General features: G+C 35.4%; 1 protein-coding gene across 2 annotated transcripts; it reads right to left on the bottom strand.

Moving 5' to 3' along the window:
- Nucleotides 1-7,133: 7,133 nt before the first annotated feature.
- On the bottom strand, nucleotides 7,134-12,406 carry LOC140887267 (AP-4 complex subunit mu). Of its 2 annotated transcripts, none has more exons than XM_073294409.1 (13): nucleotides 12,249-12,406; nucleotides 11,446-11,540; nucleotides 10,984-11,187; nucleotides 10,585-10,701; nucleotides 10,315-10,443; nucleotides 9,513-9,639; nucleotides 9,335-9,438; nucleotides 9,130-9,234; nucleotides 8,731-8,825; nucleotides 8,062-8,149; nucleotides 7,895-7,955; nucleotides 7,715-7,788; nucleotides 7,134-7,421 (listed from the first exon to the last, which is right to left on the bottom strand). In XM_073294409.1, exons 1-13 carry the CDS (start codon nucleotides 12,304-12,306, stop codon nucleotides 7,323-7,325), a joined length of 1,356 nt encoding a protein of 451 aa, XP_073150510.1. In that variant the 5' UTR covers nucleotides 12,307-12,406; the 3' UTR covers nucleotides 7,134-7,322. The 2 variants fall into 2 exon arrangements, with proteins under 2 accessions (XP_073150510.1, XP_073150515.1); XM_073294414.1 differs by having other exon boundaries at nucleotides 9,519-9,639.
- Between the last annotated feature and the right edge of the window lie 1,346 nt (nucleotides 12,407-13,752).

Genomic DNA, 13,752 nt, shown 5'->3' with positions numbered 1-13,752 from the left:
GGGAGAAATGAGATTCGGTTGTATACTATTTTGTCTGAGCCAGCATTGTATTCTCGGATCAGAGATGCTCAGATATCTGATGTTAAGACTCAGCGTTTGGCACGTTTAGCCAATGGAGTTAATACATCTGGATTTCATTTTCAGGCAGATGGGTTATTGTGCTTATCTAATCGAGTGGTTGTACCTAATGTTGCGGAGCTCAGGAACGATATTCTATCTCAAGCTCACAGGAGTCGATTATCAGTTCATCCTGGAAGTATGAAAATGTATAAGGACTTGCGAACTAGATTCTGGTGGAAAGGGATGAAGAAGAGTGTGTATCAATTTGTTTTGAGATGTTTGGTTTGTCAACAGGTCAAGGCTGAACATCGATGACCAGGTGGATTATTACAGAATCTTGAGATTCCCGAATGAAAGTGGGAGCACGTGACTATGGATTTTGTTACCCACTTACCTATGACTTCACGTCAGTATGATGCTATCTGGGTCGTTGTTGACCGTTTGACGAAATCAGCACACTTTATTCCTTACAACCGAGAGTATTCTTATGATCGCATGACACGCTTATATGTCTAGGAGATAGTGCGATTACATGGGATTCCAGTGATCATAGTCAGTGATAGAGACCCGCGATTTACCTCACGTTTTTGGGGTAGTTTTCAGGAGGCGTTGGGTACCACTCTGAGTTTGAGCACTGCATATCATCCGGAGACTGACGGGCAGTCAGAGCGGACGATTCGTACTTTGGAGGATATGCTACGTTATTCTGTCATGGATTTTGGCTTATCTTGGCAGGATCAGTTACCTTTGATCGAATTTGCCTACAATAACAGTTATCATCGTAGTATTGATATAGCACCTTTCGAGGCATTGTACGGTCGACGGTGTCGTACTCCCTTATTCTGGGATGAAGTCGAGGAACGACAAGTCGAGGGTCCTGAATTGGTGCAGCAGATTGTAGACAAGGTAGATTTGATCAAGCATAGGATCAAAGTTGCTCAAGATAGACAAGCCAGTTATGCTAATATTCGTCGCAGGCCACTTCAGTTTGAGCCTGGTGAATATGTGTTTCTACGAGTATCACCTTTCAGGAAGGTGATGAGATTCGGCGTGAAAGGCAAGTTGTCTTCTCGTTTTATTGGACTTTTTCAGATACTGGAGAAGATCGGAGATGTTGCATATCGTTTGGCTTTACCGCCAAATCTTTCCAGTATACATAATGTTTTTCATGTGTCGTTACTTTGACATTATATAGCTGATGAATCTCATGTGATTCAGTCTACTGATATTCAGCTAGAGCCAGATCTGTCTTTTGTTGAACGACCAATCCGTATCTTAGACAGAAAGAAAAAAGTTCTTCGGAACAAGACTATACCACTTGTGATGGTACAGTGGCAGCGCCGAGGCGTTGAAGAAGCAACTTGGGAAACTGAGAGTCGTATGCAAGCAGAATATCCTGAGTTGTTTGCTTTGTATTTTTGATTATCATGTAGTTGTAATTACAGTTGTTGTAATAAAACGTGGTTTGATATTTCATATTGTTATCTTGATTTGTCTTTAGATGTTATTTCGCGGATGAAATATCTAAAGGTGGGGAGAATGTAGTAACCCAGAACTCATTTTAAGATAATAATATATTAAACATGATTAAGGATTGGTAATTAATCAATTTCAGAGTGTTATTGGACTTCGGAAGAGAATTTGGGCTTTTGACTTTAGGCCGGATCGGAAGCTCCGAACCTAGATCGGAAGCTCCGATCCCAGTCACTTTGGAAGCTCAGCGGAAGCACCGAGATCGGAAGTTCCGATCCTGGAACGGACATTCCGATCTCCGGCTGCCAGCTTTACCCGATGACTCAGCCACGAGTTTTGACAAGTGTTGATCGGAGGCGAGATCGGAAGCTCCGATTGTCGGATCGGACGTTCCGATCCCGGCGTGTCATGCATGCAAGGCGTGAGCTGGATCGGAAGCTCCGATCCCGAGATCGGTGGTTCCGATCCTGGCCAGAAATTTTGCCTATAAATAGGGCTTCCTAGATTCATTTCTAAATACAAATTTCGAGTTTCCTTCTTCAGTTATATAGTGTGAGATATACACTTGAGGGCCCTATCGATTATAATAGAGGTTCTGGAATAACCAAGTTGTGGTTATAGTCATCCAGGACTAGCGTCTCCAAAGGGCTATCTACGGACGAAGGTATGGTTCGGGAATATATTTAAGTTTTGGGAGTACTTATTAGCTTAGTTAAGGCTTATAGAATTTATGTAGTGATACGGTGAACTTTTGAATATAGGCTTGGAACCTAGGATCCTACTATACTAGAACTAGCCTAGAGGTACGTACACATTGACTGAGATTGCTAGCGAGTATACATGTTTATATGTTGCATTTATTTGGCATTATTATATGGCATGATATATGATTTACCGCTTTCTATATTCATATGTCATGTGCATATACACGTTGAGCCTATACCTTGTTATACCTGACTATAGAGCCGCTCAGCTCTATACTTGATAGTCTGTCACTGAGAGTACCGCGACGGCGGGGGCATTTATGTTTGTCTACTCTGGTGTACTAGACGAGTGTGGTTGCACCCAGAGGTTGATCCGTGCGGTGGCAGCACTCATGTGGCGCGGGTACTGAGCATGACTTTTCAGATGACCTTTTACCAATCATCATGTTGCATGCATCATATTTATACGTGTACTCATGTCTATGTACTGGGCGTTAGCGCTCACGTCCTAGTTGTTATCTTGGACACCCTATTCCATGGGGCAGGTCGCAGGATGGACGGAGCTAGTGGTTCAAGGCAGGATTAGGAAGCAGGCCTTGAGGAGTTAATTATACAGCAGGATTCGATATAGCTGTATAATGTTTACTTTTAAGTATTTCGATATGGTTGTATCACTACTGATGAATAAGCTTGACACTTTTATACTAAGATGATATGTAATTTATGGTTATGTTTTCGCACGTTTTACTCTGTTAAGTTTTTGCTGTATTAAGTTTAATGCATGCTATTAGTTTCCAGTTAGTAGGTGATACCATGCAGGGTCACTACATGTGGTCTTTCCACAGCGGAGATGGGCAGCATCGGGGATTTCCGATTTTGAAGAAGGTTTGAGGAGAAAATGGATCGCGATGTTTGGGGATCTGAGAAGAAGCCTTTTAGGTAATAAAAAAAACTCTTCCAGCCCATGTGACATTTTATAAACAAAAATAATACACATTTGGGCGCCACATAGGCAGGCGCCCAACTTTGGGTGCAGGCGAACTTATCTCTAGATTCCTATATTTTATACATGACCTTTAATATCATTTTATTAAATATGAGACGTGACTTAAATCCTTAAAAAAAATGAAACAAAAAACGAATTTGAAAAAAATACATTTGTCAGAGTAGTTTGTCAGCTATAGCGGACGGTGCAAAATATTGCAGCTTCCGCCTATTTTTGCAATCCTCCACTATTTACATTAAATTTGTCATTTTTTTAATTAATATAAAAAAAAACCATCTCTTTTTCCCACCTATCACATATCATAAGTCATATCCACTCTTATCACCTCCCTTGCTACATATGATACAACTTCAACCACTTAACCCATTATACAACTCATGTCTCTTTATCATACCTCTCTACTACATTTACACACCTCCAGCTCCTTAATACACATCCTAAACCTTGATACACCTCAGCTCTTTATCACATCTATCATGGCTTGTCTCGGCCGTTTGCCCTACTGGATATATATGGGCTCGGCCCCCTACCATTCGATTATAGACCCATGTCGAGCTCGTGGAAATGGAATCAACGTCCCCGCCATCTATGTACGGTTACATGTTGGGCTCGGACATATGATGGACCCACTTATAGAATATCAAAGAAGATGAATCCAATGCACACTATTCATCGGGTATAACAAATGAAGTAAACTCTACATTCGATCGTAGTTAATTTTTTTTCTTTTTTTTAAAAAAAATAAAATAAAAATCTAAATATATATGAGATTTTGCAAATCATGTTTCTAACTTTTTATTTTACTTTCTAAATATTTTTTTTTTTGAAATATTTGGAGAGAAAAAAAATACGTAAGACCGTCCACAATGGGCGAAGATGCCCAGACAATGAAGCAGGCTTACTCGTCCATTTCAATTCTCGCCCCTTCAAGGGGTGAGAATGTTGCACGAGGAATGAACCTCAAGCAATGTTGCAAGCGGGACCTGTGCGAATTGTTTCCGCGTGGTGAAGCCCGCATGAGACTTTACTTTTTAAAAAAAAAAAAAATTGATCTTTTTTTAAAAGGTTATCACATTCAATGATCTGATTAATCTTGCCGTTTTAAGTTATTAAAAATAATTTTAAAAAATTTTAAAAATAAAATTAATAAAACATTTTAAAATATATATATAAAGGAGTGAATGAGATGATGTGGTCATTGTAGATGAATGGCCAAGATCATCCCATCCTTAAAAAAAATTAAAAATAAAAAAATCATTTAAATTTTTTTAAAAAAAATTATAAAAACCTCCAACGACTAGTAACGGCTATATTCTTCAATCTTCTATAAATACTCTTTATTATACCTTCAAAATTTTACAACTTCTACTTTAATTTTATAAAAAATAGGATTTCTTCATATTTGATTTCATTCAAGCCAAATCCGAAAATGAATCCATGGAATAATGATGATCTCAATTCTTTTTCACCAAACTTTTTCAAATCAATTCTCAATGTTGGTATTTTTCAATCTCAATACAGCGATGAGCAAATGTTGAGCCACGTGTTCATTCAAACTCAATTCTCCCAAAATCCAAACGAAGTCCCTCCTCTTACATTTGAAACCACATTTTCAAAACCAAAAAAGAAAGGGAAGAAAGTTATTACTGTCAGTGGAATTACTCTATCACAAGGAAACATTGGTTGAAGACAAAGATAAACGTCTTGCAAAGGCATAGTGCAACGCTTCCACGAATCCGACACTCGGAAATGACCAAAACAATGCAAGTTTTTTGGGATTGGTTGAAAAAGAATATAACCCTAAGTTGCCAATGGGATGGAAAGTTCGTTCAAGGATAACATACGCCAGCATTTCAAGGATCTTGAAAAAATGTTTTCGCTTTCCAAAACAAAATGAGCGAACTAGAAGCCCTCAACCAAAGTGGATCGTTATTTGAGATGAAAATATTCTTAAAATTTTATCACATTATTTTATTCTATTTGAAATTCAAAAAAATCCTAAATACATTTTTTTAGAATGCTCAAGCTCACATAATGTTTGAGAGAGATTGTGGAATCGCATGGTCATACGAAAAAGCTTGGTTAGTCCTTAAGGATCAACCAAAATGAATTGGAAGATATGGTCATTCGAAAAATTCAAAGGCAATGTGGCAAATGCGACCAAGAAGCTTAAACATATTGATGGCGAATAATCTCCATATCTTTTCTCCACGCTCACTGATATACCTACCGCCGATGAAGTAAATGACATGCAAGAAGTGGCCAAAACTATTAGACTAATGGGAAGAAAGACTTTCATAGCGAGCATGAAAGGATCCGGCTCAAAAAATTCACCTATGATAGATTTTTATGCAAAATTGCTTGATGATCAGACAAAATTTTATGAAAATTGCTATAGCAAGAGAGCATTATGAAAAAGTTGACGAATGACTGATAAAGAAGTACGAAATAGAGACGAGGAAGCAGGAAATGAAGGAGATGAAGCAAGCAATGAAAGAGATTGAGCTGGAGAAGGAGCAAGAAATTGAATCACGAAGAAAGATATTGCCGATCCAAACATGAATGATGTGCAGCGTGAATATTTTACGAAAATGCAATAAGCAATTCTTCGTAAAAGAATTGAGCAGTAATTTATTTAGTTCTAGGTAATTTGCTTTAATTATTTGTAATTTTTTAAATTTCTTAATTTTGTGTATTTTTTAATTTTCTGTAATATTTAAATTTTAATTATGTGTAATTTTAATTTCTTTTAATTATGCAAATTTATTTTGTGTTTAAATAAAAATATATATTTAATGAAATAAAAAATCAATATTTCAACATCATTTCAACGACATCATCTTACCATCACAGAACTATGAGATGAAGTTATCATCGGTGACATCAACATACAATGAAATTACCAACTTCGTCACACCAACATCCTCACACTATTGAACATGCGCTAGACCTATAACTCGACAGCGGCCCATTCTTTACTATTTTATTTTTTTTGGTGTCATGTTTGTATATAATTATTCTTTTGGTTATTTAGTCTTCAAAATTTAGGTAGTGTTTGAGAGAACTTTTAAAAAACACTTCTCATTTTTTTCTTCACAAAATTTTGAGAGCTTCTAGGAAGCAATTATCAGTTTTTTTTTCACAAAATTTCAAAAATTTGTGAAGAAAAAGTTGAAAAGAGCTTCATCTCCCAAACACTAAATATCATATGAACAATAACTTGGCTTCTATGGACTTCTTTTGCAGATGTTAACATGACGCTAAATATTGCTAAAATAGCACCGCAATTACTAATATGCTTGTTGTTTGGTCAACTCTTTCGTGGAAAAAAGACTAAAAATATAGAAGAAACCAGGTTTATTGCGTTAAAATATATTTTTACTATCCTAAAAAAAATCTATTTTTAACTATACTAAAAAAATATCTATTTTTATCTATTTAGAAGATTAAAATTCAATTTCCCCATTTCTACTCTGCCCAACAATATTTTCTCACCTCGTCCCGACCGGGTTTAGTTGTTTTTGTTTTTTATTTTTCGCATAACTAAAACACGGTACCGAGTTTTAGTTGTCGGAAACGAGTTTGACATCATTGGTTGGACAACTAAAAATTTCTCATATACCGAATGCCAAAGAATAAAAAGAAATTGCACGTAAATTATTAATTATTAAAATAACAAATAATACACAATTATGAAACAAAAAAAAATGCGATTTCTATGACCTAAAAGGCTAAAACCCTTCTTTATTTCCTCTCCCGTTATTTTCTTTATATAATATCTTTTGGTAAATAATTAATTCACTCTTACTCTCACAAGTCCACAAGTGCATTACTGCAATCTGTTAAGGACCCTACCATAATATATAACATAGAAAAAGAACTAGGAGAGGAAATCTATCAATCATATTTTTGTTACATATCAACAATCATTTATATCAGCGGACCATAAATGTCGCCGAAAAATTCAATGAAGTAAAACGTGAAAAATTTTACCATTACAAGCTCAAAAAACCAGAACAGTAAAAGACCTCGAGATTCAAAGAAAACATACAAAAAGGGCAAAATACACCGATTGCTATTTATATTCGAGCAACGTAAGAATTGGCTTGAGTGACGTATCTCACCCACCGATAAGGGTTGTGTGCTTTGCTCTTCTTTGCTATCTGTAAATACTTCACCTACATAAATGAATGGCGTTATTAAATTTATGTAAGGTATACTATACTATCGTCTTGGAATATCTGTATGTATTAGTGCAGTAAGTTGGTATTGAGGCAAAACAGAATAGTAGTCAGTAGATTGCGAAAAGTCCTCCAATCCCTTCTAGACAGCGTAATCGTGTTTTTGGTTAGAAGGTCGATCCTTGAAAGGATAAAAGCAGAATATGGCATGTTTTACAGGTCAAATTTAATATCAAGATATCAAGTGCACCCTATTGAAAATCAAAATGAAGGCGGGTCCTCAACTTTACCTCCAGTCCGGAAGGATTATACATAGGTATGGTGAAGCTCATGCTCACAGGTCCAGCTTCTTTAGTGATATTTCCTGTCCTCAAGCAATATGAATGTAAATATGGAAAAGATTCACCAGTAATACACAGAATAAATAACCAGATCGAGGGCTGGAGTTGGACAAAAATTCCAAATCATACCATGCAACTCCTGTGAAAAATTCAATTTCGCACGTAGTGTGTGCTCAGACCCGCCAACAAACTGTTTAACGTGAAATATTATCAACAGCAGTGGCAACATATATAAGGTGACCAAAGAATCTGAAATCGTGCTTTATTGTGCTGTCTGCACTAGAATGAGATTCTACCTTCTTCACATTCCATTCAAGTTTCTTCTGTGATTCCTTGAAATCAGCGGTTTGTCCAACAACTCCAGCTTCCAAATCAAAATTAACTCTAAACTCGATTGAAAAATGATAAATTGTTCAGCATACCATATAAAAGAGATAAATCATCTGAAATAGTAAAGGACACATGCTCATTAACTAATTGCGAGAACTTTCCAAGCTCGGCAAGTGTTCAGTAACAATTTCTTCAATTCCCATAATAATACAAAGCTGAGAGCTGAACTCAAATTTATGATCTATCATTCATGTCAGTGGTTTAGCAAGAGAATGATTATAATTTCTACACGCTAAGTGTTTTGAGAAGTAAGAGTCTCATGACCAGCAATGATCATCTTGGGTTAGCCCATCACCACCATTTTTCTGATTCTGGTAGGGATAGAAGGCCACACTAAGGATTCTAATGCTCGTGCTCGATCTATAACTAGACTATTATCTAACGACCTTAAACCCCAATGCCCCACGTTTTGAGGTGAACAATCAGAGATGTCTTTTAACCATCACAATGAGCCTAGCACCTCTCTCGTAGACTCATGAAAACCAAGGAAAAACACAGGCCCAATGGATTTGATCCCAACGAGTAACCATTTTTAAAAAATCATAATACTGGAGGTGAAACCAACTGAACTTTACCTGGTTGTACATGTTGGCAATGGCATCTCTATTAAAACTGTGTTAGCAGTGGTCTTTGAAGGAAACTCAGCTCGGATTTTCAAAATCACTTCAGCCTAAAATAGCAAGAGGAAAGTGAAGTGGGATCCCTGCTTACACGGTATTGCATTGATTTATGCAGTTAACATTTTTTTGAGTATAAGTGCATCGGATATCAAATTACATCAAATTGTAACACTAAAGAATGAAATTGCCCGCACACAACCGACATGACTTCAGCATAGACTCGAGACGTGCTTGTCTCGAGCAAAGAAAGCAAGAAACATGGCTATGCTTTATCCTCAATTCAGTTCACATATTCTAATCTTAACTAAAATTTTGACACCGAGAAGACACTTTGACGGTCAAGAGACTAACTACCTTGAGTGATCCAGCTTCTTCAATTAAGGTGTTAATAGTAAATGGGGGCTTGAATTCCTGGGTAATACGATAATTCATGACAGGAAATTCCCCATCTGGTGGAACCTGGCAGACAAAAAAATAGCAACCAGCAAGATTTTAATAAGGAAAAGACCTCAAAACACCTTACGAATGGAATATTATCAAGCCATCCTGTATTATTCACCAGAGACAATGTTCTGTCAACGTCAAAACTACCCAGATGTACAGATTCATGGAAATTGCAGTCATCCAAAATAACTGGTCCTGACCCCAGCGAGCTACCATAGCCTATTCAGCAAGCATATATTTTAGTTAAAAGAGAAATGTGGTTAAAAGCTCTGGTAAAGCAACAATGAGTTTACCATAACTTGAAATGCCGCTTCTCCCAATGCTCAGGTCTTCATTAAGAGCTAATTTGATTTCTGGATTTCCAGTTAGGTAACTCTTCATTTGAATGGTGCCATCAATTTCAGAAGTCGATATATATCCCTATTAGCATTAGTTCCATCAACTGTGGCTAAAGTTCAATCTTTAACAAAACACATGATACATGAAAACCAGTATACAATGTAATGAAATGAACACGGATCAAGCAGCACAAGATTGTTCCCTTATGTTTCTTTCCCTTGGAAGCTAGAAGCTTGGTTTTATTCTCCAAAAGTACCAATTCCAGATTAATTCCAGATTCAGGAAGGGACATAGTCCTTTTCAAATGTCAAGGTGGATCTCATTTACTCTACCCAACATGAAAATAAATCAATATCCAAATTCATTATGTCAGATCATGATAGGCTGACAGTTCATCTCATCCAAAGAAAAATATGTCATCAATACTCGGAAGTTACAACATTCTAGTACTTGCTACTAATTAACTAAATGAAGACTCGTGCTTTCTTCACAATATTTAGATTTGTTCAGCTGATGGAGATTGGTGGGTGTCAAACAAATAGCATCTGTAGTACAACTAAGTTAAATAGGAATAATTTATTCAACAAAATTGAGTAACAAGAATTTTAAAATTCACAGTGAAATAATTCCATTCCTTAATCTTCAGAATACGGTAGAGCTCAGATAATGATTGAATTGGGGTTTCAGGTAAAGAGTCTACTAGTAAAACTTAGATGGATAAATATATGTGATTCAATGAAATAAAGCATCACTTACACTAGAGCTAAAGGTAACACTTATTTTCTCAATTATGTCGACGAAGATTTCCTCCCTCTTTCTACCTCCAGGTTCATGTGCCACAACAGATTTTGTAACAGCAGTTCCCGGCATCCTTTTAGTCCCTTGCTGCGAGAATTAAAGTTGTGCCATCAAGGCAGCAGACTCAGTCAGGAAAGAGCAAAGTGCGCACAAAGACCTAACAGAGGAAAACTAACTAGAAATTAACCTAATTGGCAAATTCAAGCTTTGAGAAATACGATGCACTACCATAAACAAGGCTGCAGGACCAAGAGGTGGTAAGCGTGCAGCATCAACCACAATTGGTTCATTGAATATATAAGACTTCAAGACTTCAGTAGATGTTGTTTGAACATAACCAAAATCCTGAAATTTAAAAATACACACAGCCATATAAAAAACAAAAAAAAAACATCAAGAAGAATCTAAGATGTGATATTATGAATGCACGACGGATCATCAGAAATGATTACACAATTTATTCAAGAACAATACTAAATAAAGGATAAATAGGATGCAGTCTCAGACACATAAAAATGTTCTAAAAGGAAATTTACTAAAAGATTGATCGATGCGACCTGGCTGTAGATGACAAAAGGATATTGTACATGCCACATTACAATATTCTGAATTTTGAACGTTACTTACTACAACTTCATCCAGCAGCTCATACACGAGCACAAAATTTTTTCGTAATGATTCTTCATTCAGAACACCAAGGTAATCTTTGATGACACGTGCAATCCTCTGCAGAAGCTCCAAGGCAAAGGAAGGTGAGAAGTTTGTCCTTGTGGTTGCGACAAATAGTAGGCCAACCACCTTCACATGGAAGTAGTTCACACCATCCAGATTCTATTAACAAGGACATGATATGGAATAAGTATCCAATTCATTAGGAGATCATTAATCAAATGCATTCATTTGAATGATTTTATGCAGTTCACCACAGATAAACTGTTAAAGTGAGTCAAAAACACTATTTACAACCGCCCAATCCTAAATAGATGAAAAACAAGACAAGATCAATGTATAAGACATCAACTTCTCAAAACAATGGGATTACCAATAAAATGGCAATGGCATGGATGGCTATTAAATGTAAATACTCACAAAGACAGGGGGTGCTTCCTCCTTGCCATCTTCTTTCCAGAACTTGACTTTACGGAAGAATATCTCAGCACTCCCCTTCTGCACATCACCTCGATCTGCATAATTGGAACATTATAAAATATAAACTAAGCACAGCCAAATCTGAAATACGGAGGGAGAAAACAGTTAGAGAAGGAAAACAGATTCTACTTGTTCATCTCATCCTTAGTAATGTTGACCTAATTTTCTTTTGAATGGGGGACTGAATCCTGACTTGTCGGGCAATATCAGGGAGGGCGAAGAAAAGTTCAAGCTTCAAGTATATTTTTAATAAAATGTAACTTTTGCTCCAAGATATATTGAGCTGCATTGAGTGCTATTAAAATTCAATCCTACCCAAAGAATCTCCAGTCGTGAGATCTAACTCCATAACATAGGCACTTTTCAGTGATTTTATTAGGAGATTCACCCAGACCACATTCAATATAGTTCAATCCGGCTTTATCTAAAAAATTGCGCATTAAAAACATAACCCAATTCCCATATGAAGAGCCCAGCTCAAGTTGATTGATCGAGAAACATTTTTTTTTTTTTTTAAAAACATAGAATCCAGCTACAAAATGATCTCAAATAAATCGATCTTCCTTCAAAAACGCAAAACCACGAGAACCCACAAAAAAAATAAGCTCGAATCCTCAAATTCAATGCAAATTCGACACAACTGGAAATTAGAGATAACAACACATAAATTATAGTGACAAAGCAAATAAAATGATGCATTACATAATTTAAAACGAAAACCGAAGTAGAATTAAGCAACTGACAGTCGCGAAAGACGATGTTGTCCCCTCTCTGAGAAAGCACGAAGAATTGTGAGATCATGGTGAATGATTCACACTGACGCCTCGCCTATACACAGAAATCACATAAATATATACGGGTTGAGTTCTCGGGTCAAACTCAAACCCCAGCTAGTTATTTAAGCAAATTGGAACACTTTACTTACTATTAATCAATAGATTTACTATTATCATTTTTTACTTTTACTCTTAATCTTTTTTTTTTGTTTTGTTGGGATAACAAATCATAGTTCATTCCAAAATACATGATTTATTCATAGTAATATCCTCGTGAAGTGAACAAAAATTCCGAATGACATAAACTAGTGGTGCTTCCAAAGCAAGGGGTAAGAGCTTGACAATAAAATGAACGACATTAATATCATCCGTTTTCAGTATGCATATTGTTCATTGAAATCGCCTAACCATTACATTACTCATATTGTATACATATTACTAACCATTAACATTACTCATATTTTATACATATTAGCCTCTTGTTGCACGCATTTCGTGCTAAATAGTATGTTTTTAGCCTCTTATTGCACGCATTATTTGCTAAATAGTCTATTTTTATAATAAAATTATATTTCAATTAAAACTGTCAAATAAAATTATTGTATTATATAGTAAATACAAAAATTGGAGAGAAAATAAAAAAACAGTTAAATGAAAGAAAAAAAGAAATCATAATTGAGGGAAAAAATTGAGACAGTGGAGGAAAGCGGTTGTGCATGTGTGTGTGTTTTTTCCCCCAATTTATGTATTATTTTAATGGGCATATCAAGAGATCACACTAAGGCCATCTCCAACCACAAACACCATTTTGGTGCAACTTTTGCACTAAAATAGTGCAGTTTCTGCACCAAACACAATATCCATCTCCAACCCATTTACACCAAATCTTACACCAAAAAGAATATTTTCGGAATATTCCTTTTATTTCATATATATATTAATTAATTTTATTCAACATATTTTTACAAACTATATAATTAATTTTGCGATTATAAAAAAATATTTTATCGCTAATAAATATTTTTACATATTATATAAATAATATTTTAATTAATTAAAAAATATTTTATTGTTAATACATATAAATATTAAATTTAAAGTTTATGGTTTAATTATTATTATATAAATTAATTTATAGATAATACAAATTAATATATGATAATTATTAAAATTGATAAATATGTGTACGACTTCAAACATAAGACAACCACAAAATGGATACAACTTCAAAAATAAGACGAATACAAAACGGATACAACATCAAATATAACACATACAAATCACAAACATAATACAAAATATAATTTCAAACATAAATGCTTAGACCGTTAGTACAACTTCAAACATTTGAACTATTATATTCATCCCACAAATGCTCAATTAAAGCATTCCGCAATGCGTAGTGAGCATCTTTGTCTTTTATTTTTTTATATCGATTGAGAAATTCTTGAAACTTCATATTCTCATCGAC

This window comes from Henckelia pumila, chromosome 1, assembly GCF_033568475.1.
Source record: "Henckelia pumila isolate YLH828 chromosome 1, ASM3356847v2, whole genome shotgun sequence".
NCBI classification, from domain to species: domain Eukaryota; kingdom Viridiplantae; phylum Streptophyta; class Magnoliopsida; order Lamiales; family Gesneriaceae; genus Henckelia; species Henckelia pumila.
This window is presented reverse-complemented; position numbering and strand designations above follow the sequence as displayed.

Bases quoted from the DNA above. Each gene is read 5' to 3' on its own strand.
- LOC140887267 (XM_073294409.1), bottom strand. From the start codon at position 12,306: ATGATCTCACAATTCTTCGTGCTTTCTCAGAGAGGGGACAACATCGTC. The intron at 9,235-9,334 runs GTGAATAATACA...TTTGTCTGCCAG, and splicing joins TTGACAGAACATTGTCTCTG to GTTCCACCAGATGGGGAATT. The intron at 8,150-8,730 runs GTAAAGTTCAGT...AATCGAGTTTAG, and splicing joins TTGCCAACATGTACAACCAG to AGTTAATTTTGATTTGGAAG.